This window comes from Sciurus carolinensis, chromosome 9 (assembly GCF_902686445.1).
Source record: "Sciurus carolinensis chromosome 9, mSciCar1.2, whole genome shotgun sequence".
Classification (NCBI taxonomy): domain Eukaryota; kingdom Metazoa; phylum Chordata; class Mammalia; order Rodentia; family Sciuridae; genus Sciurus; species Sciurus carolinensis.
Window position 1 is genome coordinate 138,300,890 of NC_062221.1, and position 19,851 is coordinate 138,320,740.

Here is a 19,851-nt window from a genome sequence, read left to right on the forward strand (position 1 = left end):
TGTGGAGCAAACGACTTGGAGCCTAGGTAAGGTCTTCTCTCCACGACGAAGGGCGGGCGGCCTCGTGTCCCCACGGTCAGGGGCCCTTTCCTGCAGCGCAGCTCCCTGAGTGTTCCGGCTTCCTCCTGAGCCCAGCCCTGCCAGCCCCAGGTCTCTGGGCAAAGGGAACCTGCCCTCCTGCTGTTGGTGCTGCTTGCTGCCCTAGGAGTCACAAAGCCCTTCGTCTCTGACCAGGGATCTGCTTCTGCCGGTTTCCACAAGAAATCCAGAAAGAGTGGCAGGTCACTGGCCACCTGCAAGCTCTTCCCAGCTTCCGACCCGGAAGAACCAGAGAGGACTGGACGTGGACAACCCTCCCCTGCCTGTCTCCAGAACAGCTGCTCTGGGCGTCGGGCTCACTCCACCTGGACCACAGCCACGAGCAGGTATGTGTGGTTTTGCCTGATTCAATGTTTGCTGTCTCAAAAAAATCCAGCTCGGTGACAGGTTAAGGGCTGGGAGGGACAGCTGAGCTCTACCTTGGGAGAAGTCCCTGTGTCACCAGCCATGGTCTGCGTGGTCCTTTAGATTGCAAGCCCTTCCTTCCCAGTGGCCTTGACACTGCAGCTTGCCGGGCCAAAGTCCCCTTCTCATTAGTGACCTTTCCCAAAGGCTCAGCAGTGAATTGCCCTCCCCAGGCTCAACCCAAGATGAGGAGGTTTCCTTAAGCTGACCGTACCTGGTTGTGATTGTGTGGCTGGCCCTACAGATATGATCTAAAACCATAGCTCAGTTTCTCAAGAGCTCCTGGTCCTGTCCTTGCTTCTGCACTCTCCGAATAGACCCTATCGTGTGGGAAATCGTCCGGAGCAGTGAAGCCTCGAAGCCCAGGAGCAGCTCAGAGCAGAGAGGCTCACAGACCGAATGGAGGTGCTGGCCCTGCACAGCACACCCACCTAGCTCACGGTGCAGGGGCAGCAGGCTCCACGCAGGTGCAGTGGACACAGCTCGGCCGTGGGCTCTGGGAGCTTCCTGGGGCCTGCTGCTCTCCCCCTCCCTGCAGAACTGTGCTGGAGAGAGCCAGAGACCTGGGGATGGCAGGCCCTGGCCACCAGGCACCCTCAAGCTACCTGAGGACTCAGGGACGAGGACCCTGACCACGCTGTGGTCCAGCACGGCCCAGAGCAGCACGCTCTCACTCTGCAATGTTGGGGCTGAGCTGCCAGGGTCACCCGCCAGTGGCCCGCAGAGCCATGACCGTAGGTGCGTGCTGCTCCTTAGAACTCTGGCTTCCCGTCCCTGTCTGTCTGTGAGTGTTCCTGCTGGCTCCAGGCTGTCATGTGGCACATCTCACAGGTCACCAGGTCACACAGTGTCACAAGGAACCATGCTTGTGAACACTGACCACATCCCACAAACCTGGCTGCCCCCTGTCTACTACACTTGACACATCGTCAGTATCACAAAATTCGCTTTTTTTTTTAACCATCTCCAGCAGAATTGACTACTATTCTCATTAGTGAACAGTTATGACCCTGATCTTTGGTAGCTGGCATTGACAGGGCTCCCCAGCTGCATGTTACAGGGTCACGGACTGGATCATGACACCCTCCCCGTTCGTGGGCTCAAACCCGACCCAGTGCCTCCAAACGTGACTGTGTTTGGATACAGTCTTTAAGAGCTGACGAAGGTAAAATGAGGTCTTTACAGTGGGCCTTCCTCTATACGGCCCTGTCCTTGGGAGAAGAGGTGACTGGATGCAGACCCAGACACACAGAGACAATTTCCTGGGAAGAGCAGGAGAGTGGCCCTCTGCCAGCCCAGGTGCAAGGCCTTGGGACAAGCCAGCCCTGCTGCCCCCTCGATCTTGGACTCCCAGCTTAGACTGCAGGAAAACAAGGGTCTGCTGTTGAAGCCCCTCAGTGAGCTGTGCTTGTGCTGCTGAGAAACCTGCATGCCAACTCGGGGTGAGGAGGGGTTGGCCCCTGGGGGGCAGTGGCCCAGGACCCTCGTGGACCAAATCTTGAGGGTGCTCAAGTCCCTGATGTGAGTGGGAGCAGCTTCTACACATCACCTACACGGGGCCTCCTGTGCACTTTAACTCATCTCTTGATGACATGTGACACCCGGGACCACGCAGAGGTTAGACAAGAGCCATGATGCTGCGTTGCTCAGGGAATAATGACAGGAAGAAGCCTGTGTGTGCAGCACAGGGGTGACTTTTCTCCTGATGTTTTTAACTTGAGGTCAGTGGAATCTGCAGAGGTGGGACCCGAGGATACAGAGGCCTTCTGTGTGTGGCCTTCAGTGTCACTGGAACCGCAGGGCCAGGACCCCTGCCACTCCCTGGCTTCTGAGTCTGGTGGCAAGCCAAGGCCCTCACTGCTTCCCAGGCCACACTCCAAGTCCACGTCAGACCTCAGACAGACCACGAGCGGCCCACCCTCGTGCCAGACGGCTGCAGGGTAGACAGGACTCTCCATGCCCTGCTGCCTACTGGAAAGCCCCCGCGTTGCCTCCAAAGGTGAAAGTCTCCCCACAAGAGACTCCCTGGACTTTCACCTGAGGAGCTCGAGGACATGGGAAGTGCTTGAAAGTTCCCGGTTTGCCGTCCACAGGCCAGTCGGAAGAGGGTGGGGTGCAGGACCTGCAGCCAGCTATGGCAGCACCTGGGATTGAACTGGTCAGACAGGTGCTTCGACTTCATGTCTGCAGAGCAGGAAGAGTGTGGCTCAGCTCTGCCGACCACTGCTGAGGTGGGCCTGCGTCCAAAGGGAGAGAGACCAAAGGAGCCTCCGCCACCAAGCAGCATTTGCCACTGTAAGTGTGGGGGACCCCTACAGGGATCCCACGGATTCAGGGTCCTAGGAGCCCTTGCCCCGCATGGTGGTCTACGCCCCACCTCAGGCCCCTTCCTGAGAGCACCTGTGGTGGGCAGGTGCCATGATCGACAAACCCTCAGCCCCCGTGTGGAGCGGGTCTCGCTGAGGTCCTGGGGCCACAGCTGGCCCGCCCCACCCCTTGGCACTCCAAGGACCCTGGGGCTCCTGGGCTGCTGCTCCGAAGCTTCCTCTTCTGCCTGGAAAGTGCCAGAATGGCAAGCAGAGCTGGTGCTGGGCCGGTGCTTCCCTCTCACTTCCGGGGTGCGGGAGGAAGCCATTTCCCTCCTGGCGCCTCCTCTGCCCTGCCCCATTCTCATCTCACCACTTGGTGTGAGGACCAGAAGGAAGCCATGAGTCCCTGCTCTCGCCTCTGTGCTTGTCACGTACAGAATTCAGCGATTCCCCGCACCCCACAAAGACCGAGGGAGCTCAGATGCCCCTGAGAAGCTCTGAGGCAGCCGAGGGGCCGGGGCAGGAGGGGCCTCGCATCTGTCTTTAACTGTTTCCAGAGCACCTCGGGCTCCCGTGCCCAGCAGCTCTCTGCCAGGCTTCCGGCTGTGCCCACCCCTGCGTGTTCCTTTGCCCCCTCTGCTGCCATCTCCCACTGGGCTTCTCCTGGCTGGCGAGACTTTGCAGGAGGACGTGCGGCAGAGACCGCTGTCCAGACCCTCTTCTGTGCCCTTTTCCTGGAGTGAGAGGGCAGAGGGCAGTGGCGGCAGGGTTGCAGCCCCTGGAGTCCTGGGCCTCTTGCCCATCCTGACGCTGAGCGGCCGCGTGTGTGCGTGTGGAGGGTGGGTGCCAGCGGAGGGCGTGGTGGAGGAACACAGAGACAGGGAGAGTGGTGACCTCACCCCCCTTCACTCCCCCCACCGGGCGGCAGCCCAGGGACCAAAGGAGGGGAGAGGCCCTGCCTGGTCAGCCTCCCGTCAGCTGGCCCAGCCGCCATCCAGTTGCACCTGCCAGCAGCAAGGCGTCCGCAGCGGCGGCCCCAGCTGGAGGCTCCTGGCCGCCCACAGGTGCGCTGTAGGAGCCCACAGGGAAAATGCGGCTCAGACCGGTTTCCAGGCTCTGTCGGGAGATGCTTCACAACTGCCCACGGCTCGTTCAAGTTCTGGGGCTGAGACACTGGAGGGGAAAGGTGGGGTGCCCTCGATGCCCCAGGGGGTGCTCTTGGCCTTGCTTGGCCTTTGTCCCCAGTTCTTGGTATCTCAGGTCAGCTCGGGTTCTTTTGCTCCACTCAAGATAGAAATCGCCAAGGGGCAGCAACACCCTCCGAGGAAGGCTTGACTGGGGCTTGTGCTGGGCGCAGGGACAGTGAGCAGGTGAGGGTTCTGGATGGTGCTCCCAGGAAGCCAGGGCCAAGCTCGCCCCGGCTGACACACGACTCCTCCTGCTGCTGGCAGTGAGCGTGCAGGGCCTGTGGCCTGTGTGTCTTCTGCTCTGGACACTGGGACAGTGCATGGCAAGATGTGCTTATGGGCACTGGGCACCCTGTGCTCGCCTCTGGGGGTGCTCAGTGTGGTGGTCACACGGCAGGCCCAGCCGGGCATCGGCACGTGTGGAGGCTGCAGCAAAGTCCCTTTGCAAGTTTGAAGAGGTGGCACATCCTCCCAAACCTGCTTCCCACCCAAGATGCCACGGACACGCAGGACCCCAGGCTTCTCAGCCCGCTTCATCCTGGCTGCATGAGGCCTCCATGTCATCAGCGCCCTCAGTTCTGGGACCACCTGATGTGACCCTGACCTGTGTGGCAGCAGGTGCCCCTCACCTACAGATTGGAGACCAAGCCAGGGAGGAGCATCACTTGTAACGCAGCTGATGGTGCCAACATGAGGAGACTTTCTCTGGACCCCGCTCGCCTACCTGCAGTGGGGCTGTGCAGGGGCAGAGGGGGACACTTGCCAGCTGCAGGGAGAACTGCAGTGAGCACCAGGCATGGAGAGCAGATTGCCTAGACTCCCCAACAGATCAAGGACCCTCCTGAGGACTCGTCCCCAGGACTTTCACCTCGGGTAAGAGCACTTGCCGCTGCCCACTGTGCTGGGCCTCAGGCTTGCTCTCCATGGAGGGTCGATACCGGCCTTGGGAATAGGTGGTCAACAGCAGCAATTGACCTGCAAGGAAGGACACCAGCTTCACCCAGCTCAGAATGGAGGTGGTGGGAGCTCAGATCATCAGCTCAGGGGCGTACAGGCTTTTATTAGGGAGAAAAGTCTCTCCTCAAAACCTTCAAGATGCCACCTACGTCTCATGGCCAACATAGCCACGTGGCCACCTCTACTGAAGGAGAGGGTGGAAAGTGAGTTCTTTCCCCGTCCTTCATGGAGTGGAAGTAAGATAAGGCAGAAGGTGAGAAGGGGAGAAGAGGATGGCAGGCACCCAGGACACAGGTCAGTTCTGAGCTGTCATGGGGAAAGCCACCTCCCTGGCCCCGAGGACTTGTGGGGAGAAGGCATGGGGCCCCAACCAGCTGGTCTGTTTTGACATCTAGAGATTTCTTAAAGTACACCAGATCATCGGCCCAACTACCTATGAGACACTGGAGCACCCGCAGATCCTGCGTCCATGGGGGTCCTGGACCCAGCACCTCCGAACACCAGGGGCCGCTGTGCTGCTGTGTGCAGGTGAGGTCCTTCCCATCCTGCTGCGGCTCTCCTGTGCCGTGTCTGCTGGCCTCCTGCTCCTCTTTCCTCCTCGGCCTGCTGGCCCATGGTCTGGGGACTGGCAGACCTGACTATTAATTTGGGAAGCTGGTCTAAGGGTGCTCGGCACAGTACTCTTCCTGCTGGGAACCGCTGACTGCCCAGAGTGAGAGTGAGAGACATCCTGTATTTGGGAAGCTGGTCTAGGGGTGCTCAGCACAGCACTCTTCCTGCTGGGAACCAGCTAACTGCCCAGAGTGAGAGACACCCTGTGCCTTTGTGCAGGTGGTACACAGCCCAAGGGCACCTGGCAGACCCAAGTCGGGAGAGGAATCCAGCTGCCTGGGGGGGCGCCATTCCGCAACCTCACGAGGGGGCTCTGTGCCCTCGTCAGCAGGGCCACATGCCGTGGCGTCTGGTTGGGAACTTCAGGTGGCTGTGCATCCTTTTATCTGGCTTGTGATAGTAGAAAGGTGACAAGATGACTCTGGGCGACAGTGTCCCTCCCCCTCCTTCAGTTTTCCAGGGTGGAGCCTCCAGGTGTCCCACTGTCTGCGTTCTTATCATTGGCACTTCAGACAGGCCGTCAAGCTTTATCTCCTAAGCCAGCTTCCATTTGGGAGGTAAAGGGGGAGAAAGGCATTTGTGTCCCCTGGTGGCTGGGCCACCACAGCGAAGGCTTGCGGAGCCCTGGGACTTCACTAGACTATGGCTGAGACTCGCTCCTCAAAACCCAGAATGAGCCTGGAGTCTGCAGGCCCCGCACAGACACTGATGCCACCAGCACAAGGCCCCACCTCCCCCCAGCCGCCCTCTCCTGCCCCGCAGCTAGTCTGCAATCCAGGGCTGGAAACCGGCAGCGAAAACGCTGCACTCCGCTCTCAGAGACAGAAACGCAGTTTGTGTTTAGAGAAAATAAAAATAAAGCAGAGAATAACGCTCATCTCTTTTAATTTTAGGCCAATTTTAAGTACTAGAGTCAGAGTGGTCCGTCTGCATCTAGAACAGCTGCAAAACAGGGCTGTGGGTCTGGCAGGAGGTGGCGGAGCTCCAGGGCCACCAGGCGCAGAGTCATGGTGCAAGCGGGCGGCGGGAAGAGCGTCTAGAAGGCGCACTCCTCTGCGGTGGGGGAGACAGGCATTAGTGAGAACACTGTTCTCTCTCCCTTCCGAGCAGTTGCAGAGTTTTTGCTTAAAATACAGCAGGAAAATCTCTAGAGAGCAGGAACTGCCTTCATGTTTCCATGATCACCCCGCCACATCCACCCCAAGCGAGCAGAAAGCGTCACACGGACTGAATCTTCCCCGGGTTTGGTTCGAGAGGTGACGAAGGTCCCGGATGGGACAGTCCTTCAGCCCCAACTCTCCATGCCCGGCTGGAACCCAGCCTTGGCAGGCAGAACCACCTCACTGCGTCCCAGGGCTGCCGGCAGGCGCAGCACAGCCCGAGGCGCTGAGCGGCTCCGGGGTCCCCACAGCTGTTCTGATCTCAACCCTCAGACCCCACTGTGTTGCCAGCTGCAGTACCTTCGTCAGTACGGTCTGTAGTATTGTCTGGGATCAGAGGATGGAAGCACCAGGGGTACCCAGGGGGATAGGCTTTAAAACAGCAGTTCTTTTTCTCACACTCCTCGGCCGTGACCCCAGGGAAACCACAATTTTCCCTTTGACTGGGGGCCACCTCACACGACTCTACAAGTGCAGAAAGGGCAAGAAGCACAGGTAAGTCATGGGCCGGCTTCCCCCATGCTATCATCCACGCCCCACCCGGCTTCCTTCTCCAAGGAAGGAACCGCCTGGCGAGGCTGATGCCGAGTGCGGCTCTGGGTCTGAGTGGGAGGCAGGGCCGGCTTTCCGGGTGTGCAAACGTAGGCACACGGAGGAAGCCCGCCACTCTGCGCCTGCCCCGCGACTTATCCGCTTGCTCCTTAATTCCAGCAAAGGATTGTTCAGCTTCACTCACCTGGTAAATGAGTATTTACCAAGCACCACTCATGCGTGCAAGAAACACACCTGGGCCAGGCGACGGGTATCCAGAAGGGTAAACTAGAGCTGTCGTTCAGAGCCTAGCGGAGAAGCTCATGGAAACGGACAAGACAGCACAGCACCATCACCCCTGGGCTCAGAGGGAAGTGCAGGACAGTGGGCCTCCCAGGAGGGCCCGTGGCAGACAGGTTGAGCAAAACAGAAAGGGCTCCCTGCTGAGCAGGAGGAGGTTGAGCAGGTGAGGAGCAGGTGAGTAGAGAGGTGGGGACTGGGGTGACTTTAGGCTGGGGGCCCCTGAGCAGCGTGAAACAGGGCCTTGGTGAAGTCTCCAGAGGGAGACTCACTCATGCGGATACTCCTGGGGAGGCTTGGGGAGGCTCGTAGGGGCCACAGGGGCAGCTCACAGCTGTCACATGGCCTGGGTACGAGGTCAGCCAGGCCTGAGCTGGGGACTATAGTCTGGGGGCCTGAGGGCTCTGGTGGCCATCAGGCTGTGGCAGACAGCAGAAGGCGGGGTGGCAGCACCTCCCGTGCGTCTCTGTTGGGTTCAGGAGGGGAGGAGCTCAGGAGTGCTGTGGGGATGTCCAGGGTTCTACAGGTGCCACCCTCCTGGTCTGTGTCCACATGTGGAAGTTGACTTGGGCTTTCTTGAAGGGCTCCTGGTTTTGCAGGAAATGTCAGGACCTATCCCTACTGGTTGGTGGCCTCAGTGGGGACATCAGCCTTCTCAGGTCTGATCCCCATCATGAATACCCCATGGGGCAGTTGGAGGTCTAGGGGAGCCCACAGAAAGGGAGAATAAGCAGCCCCAAGGGACAATAGGGGCACCTGGCCACTGCAGGGGTAACCCACCGCCTCCCAGCTGGGGTCCCCAAACAGGAGTTTAAGATCTCCTGAACTGGCCTCTGTGCTCTACAGGGCTCTGTCCTGCCCACCTGGTGTGGTCACACGAGGGACTGTTGAGAGCCAAACATGCAATTACGGTCTTATAGATTTGTGCTGCGACGGGACTGTGGACCCAGGGGATTCAAAATGAGTCCTGGGCCCCGGGCCAGAGGGCAAGGGTCAGGGGCTGAGCTGGGGACTGGGCAGGGAGGGGAAGAGCCGAGCAGGCTGGGACCCTCACTCAGGCCATTTCCTCCCTTGGGTTTAGAAGCCCACCCACTTCCTGCCACGACCTTGGAGGCCCCAAACTATAGGCATTCTCTTTCCTGCTGCCCTAAAATACCTGCTTCCACCTGGCCACAGCCACAGCCATGAGGAGGCCTGGCAGGTTCCTAAAGGTGAGCAAGCATCCCTAGCTCCTCTGTAACCTCTGCGGAGGGCCTGGGTTTGGAAATTTGGGAAAGTACTTTCTGCTACACCCCCCCCAAAGCAGATACCACCCCATCAACAGCATTCTGCAGCCCCTCCGAGCTGGGGACCCAGGCAGAGCACCCTTCCCCTCTCCAGATGGAGTGGAGACAGACGAGTCCTCCGAACAGGCAGGGCCCTTCCTCCTCCGTTCTCAGGGAGAAGCGACCTCCCGCGGGTCCCCGGCCTGCCCTCGCAGTATTTGCCGCCTGCCTCTGCCTGTCCTGTCCACGGGTGTACTTCCAGGGGCTGGAACAGTGCTGGCGCAGGCAGCGGCGGCTGCGCGGCGTCACTCGACACCAAGGCTCTCACGTCCACCTGGCCATGCCCAGCAGGAAGCAGGAGGCTGCCTTACCTTTCTGGTCCCCTGCCAGGGTGCTGAGGGTCAGCATGAGGACCAAGAGCAGGACGCAGGTCACCTTGTGCCCCATGGCTACTTCACCTCCTCTCGGCCAGAGCAGACCACGAGTCAGGATGGGAATCGGTCCGAGTTCCCGCCTTTATACGACAGGACTATTTGCTTAGAGTGTGAGACAGAGTTTGCCTAGGGAGGGTCCCCATTCCTCCACGCCAAACAATCTCCACCAATTACAAGGCGTTCCTGAGACCCCGTGAAGCCGGTCGGCGAGTTTGCTGATAGGGAGAGCGCTGTGTGGCCAGCGATCCCGGGGCAGGGATTCGAGATTCAGAAAGTCCCTGTCTTATCCCATGAGGTCCTCCAACCAGACCTGGGTCCAGGTGCCTCCCACAGGAGCACACGCTGCTCTCACCGAGCTGATTCATAGGGACAGAAGGTCCAGGAAGGCCCAGTAGCTTCAACTATGTCCCCTTCCAGGGTGACTGGGGAGGAGGAGCCCCATCCAGCTGACCTAGTCCTTTCAGGATGGGCACAGGAGTGATTCTCAGCCATGTGGAGAGTCCAGGTCCGAGGGAGGGTACTGAGGCTGGACAAGATGCCCAGGGGAGGGACGAGTCTGTTCCCCACTCTGCTCGCCCCAGGGGTTTGGACCTTTGCCGGCACCTTCTCTCCATTTGCTCTGTCCTGCTGGACATCTCCATGGCAAATGTGTACATGAGTGCCGAGGCACCCAGGGCCTTTGCAGGGAGCTGGCCCTGCCCAGAGGTTCCCCTTCCAGAGGCCTCCACCTTGGACACAGGGCTGCTGGAGCTGCAGGTGGGGGCTGTGGGCTTTTGGGTCTGTAGGCCAGCTGACCTCCGTCACCTCCAGTCCCTCACCCCAAGAGAAACTCAGAGACGTGGGGTGGGGTATTTAGGCAGAAATGCCACAGGGAAATTGGGAATTCTGGAATCTTTTCCAGACCTGCGTGAGGTGGAGCAGCATTCCCCTGCGTGAGCTTCAGTCGGCCACACCATGGAATCCAGGGTGGAGGATTGGGGGAGTGGGGACCACAGAGGGGTGAATGGACACGGAACTCACGGTGCCTACAGGCCACGGGATAGTGTGAGCCCTAAGACAGAAGAATGGCCTATCATTGGTGACCACACAGATGGAGCCGGAGTGCATTATGTTGAGTGAGTTGAGTTGAACAAGAAAGACAAATCCAGCTTGTCTTAGGCATGGACAGCTGGACTCCTGGAAGCAGGGGGTGGAGTGGTGTTGCTGGGGCTGAACCTGGGCTTGGGGAAGCATCAAAGGACACGGTTCCAGTTAGACCAGAGGAACAAGTTCAAGAGAGCCAGCATCCATCAAGGTGATAGTGTTTATAGCAACATACTGTATATTTGAATAATCAGAGAGCAGATTTTAAGTGCTCTCACTGCACAAAAAAAATATGTGCACAGGAGACGACCCATATATTAAGTACTTGATTTCGCCACTCCATAAGGTATACACCTGTGCTGAAACATCGTTTGCATACCACAAATAGATATAATTTTAATTTTTTAGTCAATTTAAATAATAAATAAAGTGGGATCAAAAGAAGAAAGATGCCCACAGCATCCTTCTGAAGTCCAGTAGCCCAGGCTTTGAGGCCAGGGTTGATGTGGGACAGAATCCCTCAAAGAGAATGGAGTCCAGGGTCTGGGGAGGGGTCTTAGAGCAAGGCCACAAGGTATATGGTGACCCCTGTCCCAAGCCTTCCCCAGAATGGCTGGACCATGTGCCAGTGCTATGGGTTACCTTGTATCCCCTCAAAAGATATCAAGGTCCTGACCCCCAGCACCTGCGAGCATGACCTGACTTGGAAATAGGGTCTTTGTGAATGAGCCAGGTAAGTTGGAGTTGTTAAGGTGGCCAGGACTGTTTCCCTATAAAAACAAGGAATGTGGACACAGGTGCAGCAGGAAGGCGAGGTGGAGACACAGGGAGCAACCGTCTAGGCCGAGGGACAGCTAAGGCTACCGAAGCCGGGGAGAAGGCTGGAAGGGACCCCTCAGGGGAGCGTGCGGCAGACACCAGGCTCCAGCAACACAAGATGGCGCATCTCCGTCATTAAAGCTTCTGGGTTTGGAGGACTTTGTTACAACGGCCCCAGGAGCTAATACAACCAGTGTGACTACGTTCTGGGAAAAGAAAAAAAAGGCTTTCCAGGGTCATTAAGCATTAGCCCTGGCCTGACACGGAGCCTCAGAAACCAAACCCCACAGTAGTTCAGCATGTGACTTCAGGCGATGGCTGAGTGGGCTCAGATGGTCCCAGGGCGTGTCCAGTGAGGCCTGTGCCCCCACCCCCCACCCCTAGGGAAGCTATGTAATAACATGGAAAATTGTTCTGCTGCAGTATTAAGTCAAAAAGCTCCAGACACGAAAGTTTACAAAGAACTCAATGGGAAGAAGAGCCTTTCCCCTGGATTCCGCCTTCCGGTCTCCTAAAGCACTTCTTAAATACACACAATTAACTTTTACCGTTTACTGTATTTTAAAAATGCAGTGTGGCAATTTTTTCCCCCAAAGGGAGAGGGGAGGAGAGGAAGTGCCCTTTCCCTGGCCAGTGAGTCAGAGCCAGATGCAGAGGGGTGTTTGACGTTGGGGTGCCAGGGGCCCCGCCCCACTGACACACTCCTCTGTGACTGTTGCTCACTCCTTCCCTGAAGTTAAACACGGGCCCAAGGTGAGGCCCGAGCGCTTGTATCTCTTAGATTTCAGCTCCCAGTGAGGGAAGCGCCCCTCCCAGCAAACCCTGAGCTCCTACACACACCAGCAATGTGCAGGCTTGGCCAGGAGGGACAGGACACGAGTGGCCACAGTGGTGAGACGGGGCCTCACCCCGTCTACCCATGTCCCCTTCTCCCGCCCCTCCTCCCAGCCCTGCCCCTCACTGGCACCGGCTCTCACCTCCTGAGCAGCCCTGACATCTGCAAAGGCAGGTGGTACAGCAGCCCTGGGGGCAGGGCACATGGCTGGGAAAGGCACCTGGGCTGCAAAACTGCCCTATGTGAGCCCACCTGTGTCCAGAAGAGCGTGCCCCTCTTCCTGGGTCACCTCACCACCTGGAAACCACTGAGGCCACTCAGGAAGGCAGGTGTCCTGCCACGATGGGTACCAAGCACATGCCACGGGCTGCACATGGCCAGCAGTGGGTTGTCCATGGCACCAGCAGGGTTCAAATGAGCGACTTCATTTGAAACATGAGTTAGGAGGAGGCGAGTCCTCCCTGCAACATGGCGTGCTGACCCCTTCCAAGTGAGAGGAAGGGGTGGCTCTAAAGTCACCAAGCTGGCACAACCCAGCCAGGCCCCCTGTATGAAGTCCATCTGCAGGGCGCATGGCAGGCAGCTAAGTCCACCCATCACTGTGCTGGGTTTGCAGGTGGCTTGCCTCCCAAAGGCTGGTGTGCTGGAAGCTTGGCCCCAGTGTGGATGGTGGAGATGGGGGTGCCTTTAAGGGGTGGGGCCTAGTGGGAGATGATGAGGTCATGGGGCGTGCCGTGGAGGGGTTGGTGTAGCTCTGGTGACAGTGGTGTGGTGCAGTAGTCTCCTCCACTCCTGCAGCGCAAAGCCAGTTCCTCTTTCGCTTCTCTGCCATGTTGAGACACAGCCAGGGGGTCCTTACCAGGCACCAGCACCATGCTGCCGGGGCCACAGCTGTGAGCCAAATAACGGAAATGCACCAGATCAGTGTATTTTTTTTTTCAGTGTATATTTTTAAATTCCCACTTTATGAAGGGGAAGTCATAATGCTTTCCAAGGGCATCGTGGTCTTTTTGATTTTCCCACTTGCAGAGATGATGAGCTGGAGTCGGTTTCTGAGAGCAGACCTCGGGCCCCTGGGCTTCTCTGCCAGTCTGCACTGGGGAAGCGTGGGGACAGGGAGGCGCAAGAGGCCCAGAGGAAAATAGAGCATGGGTCGTCCCAAAAGGTTCATGCTGAGGGCATGGCTTTCAAAATCCTCAGAAATGTTAGGACTTACAAATAAAGAGCGTCACAATACGAGAAATCGAACTGACGGGATCGAAGAAGGAGAGCAGAACACAGTGACACCGGGGACATCAAGACCCCTCACAGCAGCTGGTAGAACTTCAAGGCAGGAAGTCGGCAAGGGCGCCAGAGATCTGAACCCAATGACACCACCCAACGAAAGGCTCCGAGAGGTATCTCTAGGCTACACCACCAGGAACAGCAGCAAGTACATCTCTAAGTGTCGTGTTAGACCCGCCGTCAGCCAGGTGCGGAGGCTGGGGGGGAGTGGCGAATGGAACACGCTTCGTTCCACCCATCTCAGGGCAGGGGTGATGCCCTTCTGAGAACTCTCTGTGGTACCTTGCTGGCTGGAGACAGCTCAGTCACCTGGTGACGTCCAGCTCACAGAGGATTCTGTGTCCCACGGAATTCATTGGTTCAAATGGCCCTAAATTCAAATGCCAGCTGCCGGGGATGGAAGAGCTACCTGTATGCTCAAACAGCCTTGAGGCGCCAGCTGCCCGGAGGAGGCAAAAGCGCCGCGCGGGTCGCTGAGTCCTCAGTGAGGCCCTTTCCCCTCGGCCCAACTTTTGTTTACCTTTTGTTCTGATTAGTTGCACATGGCAGTAGAATGCATTTATACACTCTGATAGCTCATGCATAAATGGAGTGCATCTCTCCTTTTTCTGATCATACATGTTGCAGGACCACATGGGTCAGGCAGTCACACAAGCACATGAGGCAATAATGTCTGTTCACTCTCCTCCCCTTCCTACCCCATGTCCCTTCCCCTCCCTTCACTCCCTCTACCTAATATAAAGTAACTCTATTTGTTTATCTTGAAGAAGCTTTTCTCACAATAAACCCTTTTGAAGTTCTCACCTACAAAACAAAGCACGTAGAGTCTCACTCTTTGCTAGCCATCAGGGGTGATTGGCCAGCGGGGCCTGCTTTTCACCTATATTTGAGTCTTAGTCTTTATTTCTTATTATTTCTTATAATGTCTAAGCTTCCTCATCTGACCGACTGCCTGCGTTCTGAGAAGCGTTCCGTCACCACGCAGGTTGTGGCAAGAGTGGTGCACGCCGCTAAACCCAGCAGCCTGGGAGGCTGAGGCAGGAGGACCAAAGCCAGCCTCCGCAACTTAGCAAGATCCTGTCTCCCAATAAAATAAAGGGCTGGGGATGTGACTCAGGGGTAAAGCACCCCTGGTTCAATCCCCAGTACAGAAAGAAATATAAAAAACAAAAGACACCATAAACATGCATCTAAATAACTGAGATCGTGCTGAGGGGATTCCAAGACTGCAATGGAAACAGAGAGACAGCAGGAGACTCTCTAAACACCTGGGAATCAAGTGACAGTCTTTTAAGTAATGCATGGATTGAAAAGGAAGTTTCAATGAAATTTAAACACACAAGAGCTGAATGAAAATAAAAACATATCAAAATTTGTGGGGCTCAGCTGAAGCAGTGCTGAGATAGAAATCTGCAGGATTAGCCTACATCAGAAATGAAGAGAGTCCAGCCAGAGGCACATGCCTACAGTCCCCACTTGGGAGTCTACACAGGAGGTCACCTGAGCCCAGGAGTGTGAGGTCAACAGCAAAAGCCCATCTTAAAGACACACACACACACACACACACAAGAAAAGGTCCCAAATCAATAACCTACGTTTCTACCGCGAAAGAACAGAAAAAGAACAGCCAAATAAACCCAAAAGAAAATAAATAACAAAGGAGAAGAAAATAAATAACAAAGCTAAGAGCAGAAATAGATGAAATTAAAAATAGGAGGAAAAAGACAAAAAAAAAATTGCTCTTTGGGAAAATCAGTAATACTGACGAACTATAGCAAAATTGACAAAAATTAAGAGAGAACACAAATAATTCACATCAGAATGAAACAGGGAATATCACAACAGACCTTGCAAACATCTAAAGTGAAAATTATGAAGAACATCACTCAAGAATCTAACAATTTAGAAATAAACTCAGCCCTCAAAAACCAGAGTACCACAACTCAGGTAAGAAGACACACGCAACGTGAACGACCCTATGATCACCCACGAAACTGAATTCCGTTTTAAATCTCCAAAAGTAGAAATTTTTACATACCCCCCCTTTCTTTTTTTAAAGAATGAACACAAGTTTTACACAATCTCTTCCAGAAGATAGAAGTCAGGTGAACATTTCCCAGCTCATTTTACCCTGTTACCAAAGCCAGACAAACAATGCACAAAAGAAAACAGCACATTGCCATCCCTCGTGAAGAGATGATCTTGGATTAGATGCAAGGTTCCTCGGTGAAACATTGCAGACCTAATTCAACAATGCACAGCACGAGTCCCACGAGTCCTGGTCCACGAGTGACCAGGCAGGCTCATTCCCACCACGTGGCGCTGGCTCAACCTTAGGAGGTCACAGAAAGCATTACACCTGCGAGGCACAGAAGACAAAGCACGTGATTGTGTGACGAATGTGGAAAACAATTAACAAGATCCAGCACCTATCCATGAGTTAGAAAAAGAAGTCTCAGCAAGTTAGTAACAGAGGGTGTCCCTCCACCTGGAGAGGAATATCTGCAAGGCTAACATCGTTCTCATTCCACACAGCCTAGAAGCTCCCGTCACCCTAACAAGGAAGGGAAGGAGACGAAATTCAGAGACGCGCAGGGAAGAAATGGAGCCGCCGTCTTCAGATGAGTACAGGGACCGGTCAGTACCGGGAGGAGGGACTGAGGTAGAGCTCAATCAGCCTGAGAGAAGCCAGCGAGGCCTGGGGACACAAGAGCCCACAGCCATGTCACTGGGTACGCAGAATTTAACATTAGAAACACAGTCGCCGTTGACAGTCACTCAAAAATGGAATACATTTAACAGAACATGGACAAGATCCACGTGTGGATGTGACAAGGTTCTGAGGAAAGGAATCGGAGGTCCTGGGAGACAGAGAGGCCGGCCAAGGTGATGCGTTGGTGGGCTCGGCAGAGGCCAGTGCCCCGACTCGACTTGGTGCAAAGCAGTTCCTGCACAAACCCCGGCCAGGTTTCCTACAGACACACATCAGCTCATCTTAGAGTTGATGTTGGAAGACCCGGGCCCCAGAATAGCCAAAACAAGCTTGAAAACGGAGATTCGAGCGGGAGGGACCCCATCCGCCATACTTAGGTTTCCTATTTTGGGACAGCAATTGTGACAGCCTGGTAGTAGCAGATGGACAGACTCACAGATCAACAAAACGAAGGAGAGACTGGGAAATGGACTGTCGCACGCCCAGCTGATGTGGGCAAAGGAGCAGAACCAATTCAGCGGAAGAAGAAAAGCCTTTCACCAAATGGTGCTGGAACACCCTGGTATGAGACTCAAAACACATCACAGAATCCAAACTAAGATATGAAGCTGCAGAACTTTGAGGAACAGGAAAAAAGCGTTGCAGGACGTGTAACAACAAACCCCATCGTTATGCACAACTACAATGCACCGGTTCACAAAATGTGGAAAGAAAACAAACCTTTGGGACCCCAGAACTGAGCAGAGTTCTCCAGGTTGGCAGTGTGAACACAGATGCAAAAGGAAAACTTCATCCAAGGAACCACACCAAAGTTAACACCCTGGCTCCAGGAAAGCCCAGCAGACAAGGACAGAAAGACAGCCTGCAGACTGGGAGAAAATATTTGCAAGCTACAAATCTGGCTAAGGATTTGTGTCGGAATATAATAAGAACTTCCAAACTGCAACAGTAGAAAATAATCTGGCCAGAAAATGGGAAAGGGCACAGAGATGCTTCACCAGAGAAGATGGCAGCAAGCTCACGAAAGGATGCTAGCCACCCGGGAGACCCAAACCCAAGCCACAACCAGATGTCACTGCACACCTATCAGAGCAGCTGAAATTAAAAAATGTAACAACTCCCGCCGCTGGTGAGCATTCAGAGAAGGGGCCCCTCCTGCACTGCTGGTGGGAATGCGGAATTGACGGCTGCCACACCAGCAGCTCCCGCCCCAGAGGTCTGCCTGCTGGGCCTCTCCAGGCCAGGAGAGCCAGAAAAGGGCTCTTGCAGGTGCAGGGGCTGCATCCTCCCAGCCTCCTCTCGCAGCAGAAAGGGGTCAGCAAGTGGCCAAGGCAGGTGAGGAGGGCACAGAAGACCCAGCCTCATCACAGCCAACTCCTTGCCAAGGACAGGAGGAGGGTGGGGCCTCTGCATGGCACCAGACAAAGGGAGGAAATGCCCCGAGAGCCCAGCACACACCCTGAACCCGACCCCAGGGCTGTGGGCGGCTCTCAAACCCCACCCCCGGCTTTGCTCCTCCTTCTTAGAAAAGAAGCCTCTGCTTGCAGCTTGCCGCCAGCAAGAGGACCCTGGCCTCTCTTTGAGCTGGACCTGGAGTGGCTGGTTTTCTGCAGGATCCCATCTCGCCCTAAGGCAGACCAGAACCCAGGGGGACGGAGGCGTGGCAGGCCTCCGCTTGCTCACCTCCAGCCTTGTCCCTGCACTTTTAAGTGCAGAAATGAGTCTTATTACTGATTTATGTTCCCTTCAGGCTGATCTTCGCCTATTTCAAGAGAGATGAGTGCCAGCCTGTGGAGCATCACCCCTTGGACAAGCCGCGGAGTGGTGCGCTCATTTTGTGGTGGCTGTTCATTCACGTCTCCGAGTTCCTGAGCTCCCAGGGGTCCTGGCTCTGGCCTGGGTGCCAGGGACATGGGGAGAAGGAGCAGCTCTGTGCTCAGTGAGTCTCAGCTTGGAGTGAGAGACCTGTGAGCAAACGCCACGTTGCCATGGAAGTGCCACCCCGCACACACACAACAGGTTTGTGCACACGCACGCAGGATTTATGAGGAGAGAGTGGGGCCGCAGATTCAGGGGCACCCAAGACCACTCCCCAAGACCATCCCCCAAAGAGACAAATGAATCTACCTGAGTGGCCAGACAGCAGCAGCTCTACAGGCCAGCTCCCCTGAAGGCCCTGTTCAGACAGAGAACCGTCAGGCCAAGCAGCCAGCATGGCCGCAGGCCCAGTGAGGCTGTCTGTCGCAGGCTGTGGGGGACACAGTGGCCCACAAGGGACTCTGTCTACTCCATCTAAACGAGCTGATCTGAGCTGATGCTGGCGATCCCGGCAACAGAAGCTTTATTCTTTGCCCATGGCTGTGCTTCCTGTCCCCAAGGGCTCGGCCCCTTCCTCCTCCCAGTTGCTGAGGCTGGTCCTCAGAAGTGGCACCTGCCCACCTGAAGGCCAGCGTGCCCGAGGCGGGGAGTCTCCATTCTTTGCCAAGGGAGGCTCTGGGACTTTGCCCTGCATCTGTGGCCTCCACTCCTGCACCAGGCGGGGAGAGCTGGAGCGCAGTCCCAGGGCCCCCAGGGCCAGATGGGCATCTCCTGCCCCAGGAGGAAGGCGAGCCTTCCGTTTTCATGGCCAACTATGGTATTTAAATTGTTGACCAAACAAATAAAAAAATAGATAAATAATCTGTGGCCAATTTTTAACACTCTTCTCCCCAAACTTACTAGAATGTTGTTAGTTCTTCTCCTTCCCCATCTTTTTCTTGTGGTTCTGGGCATTTAACCAGTTCCTGTACCACTGAGCTACACCCCCAGCCTTTTTATGTTTTATTTTGAAACAGGATCTCACTAAATTGCCAAGGCTGGCCTTGAACTTGCAACCCTTCTGCCTCAATCTCCTGAGTCACCGGGATTGCAGGTGGGCACCTGGCCTGGCTGTTGTTAGGTCTTCTATAATTCTTTTTGAATGTTACATTAAAGGCGCAGGAAATTCAATAGAGATTGCTGTACCCGTGGCTCGGTCCTGGATGGCTGTGGGGATGGAGTGGATGCCCAGAGCTGGCCCTCCAGGTCCCACCAGTCAGGACAGCTCACTGGCCTCTGGTGCATCCTGGCTGCAGACAAGGAGGGCCCTTGCCATGACTTCCTTCCTGGCCTGGCTCGCGGGCACAAGGCAGGCTGTGCTGCGGAGGTGGAGAAGAGAGGGTAGCCAACAGCCCCACCCCCTGGACCTCCACGCCAAGCCAGAACTGTTTCCACGAGAGCAAACATCACCTGGGAGGAAGAAGGACTCAAGCAGCAGGACTTGGACTCACTAACAAGCCTCCGATGGCTTCAAACAGCCAGCACGAAGCACCTTTGCCTCGAATGCCAAAGTGTCTTGCTTCCTTTCCTGCAGTACAATGAGCTATTCTGGACCCCAGATGTGCCACGGACTCTCCGTGGGACCCTGGGAAAATGCTACGCCTCTCACACCCCATGGAAGGAGTCCACAGGCACACAGGCCATGTGCACACGCTGGCTCGTTGCCTGTCTGCATCACCCAACACCTTTGCCAGGTGCCAGGGCTCTCCTAGCAGGATGAGACGGTGGTCAGAGAAGGCCAGAGCCACAGCGGAATAGAAACCTGCTTCTCAAGCAGCGTGGTGCACAGGAATTCTTTTCTCTTCACTCTGTGGATACGTAATATGTAAGCTATTGTCCAAAGACAGTGAGGCAAAGAGACTCAAAATAAAAATGGGCTGGACATTTTCTAATGCCGTAGTCCCCCTCTCAGCCAAGGTTTCTCTTCACAAAGTTTTAGTTACACAAACGCAATCACAGTCCAATACCGCCAAGTGACAAATTCCAGAAGTAAACAATTAG

The 19,851-nt window shown here is 55.8% G+C and overlaps 1 protein-coding gene across 1 annotated transcript; it reads right to left on the reverse strand.

Moving 5' to 3' along the window:
* Positions 1–6,446: 6,446 nt before the first annotated feature.
* On the reverse strand, positions 6,447–9,326 carry Tff1 (trefoil factor 1). The gene is made up of 3 exons (XM_047564771.1): positions 9,197–9,326; positions 7,030–7,194; positions 6,447–6,622 (listed from the first exon to the last, which is right to left on the reverse strand). Exons 1-3 carry the CDS (start codon positions 9,270–9,272, stop codon positions 6,606–6,608), a joined length of 258 nt encoding a protein of 85 aa, XP_047420727.1. The 5' UTR covers positions 9,273–9,326; the 3' UTR covers positions 6,447–6,605.
* Between the last annotated feature and the right edge of the window lie 10,525 nt (positions 9,327–19,851).

What these genes read in the sequence shown, in the direction of transcription:
- Tff1 (XM_047564771.1), bottom strand. Translation starts at nt 9,272, where the DNA reads ATGGGGCACAAGGTGACCTGCGTCCTGCTCTTGGTCCTCATGCTGACC. An exon ending in CCTGGCAGGGGACCAGAAAG is followed by an intron (nt 7,195 to 9,196) that starts GTAAGGCAGCCT and finishes CTGCACTTGTAG; the next exon opens with AGTCGTGTGAGGTGGCCCCC.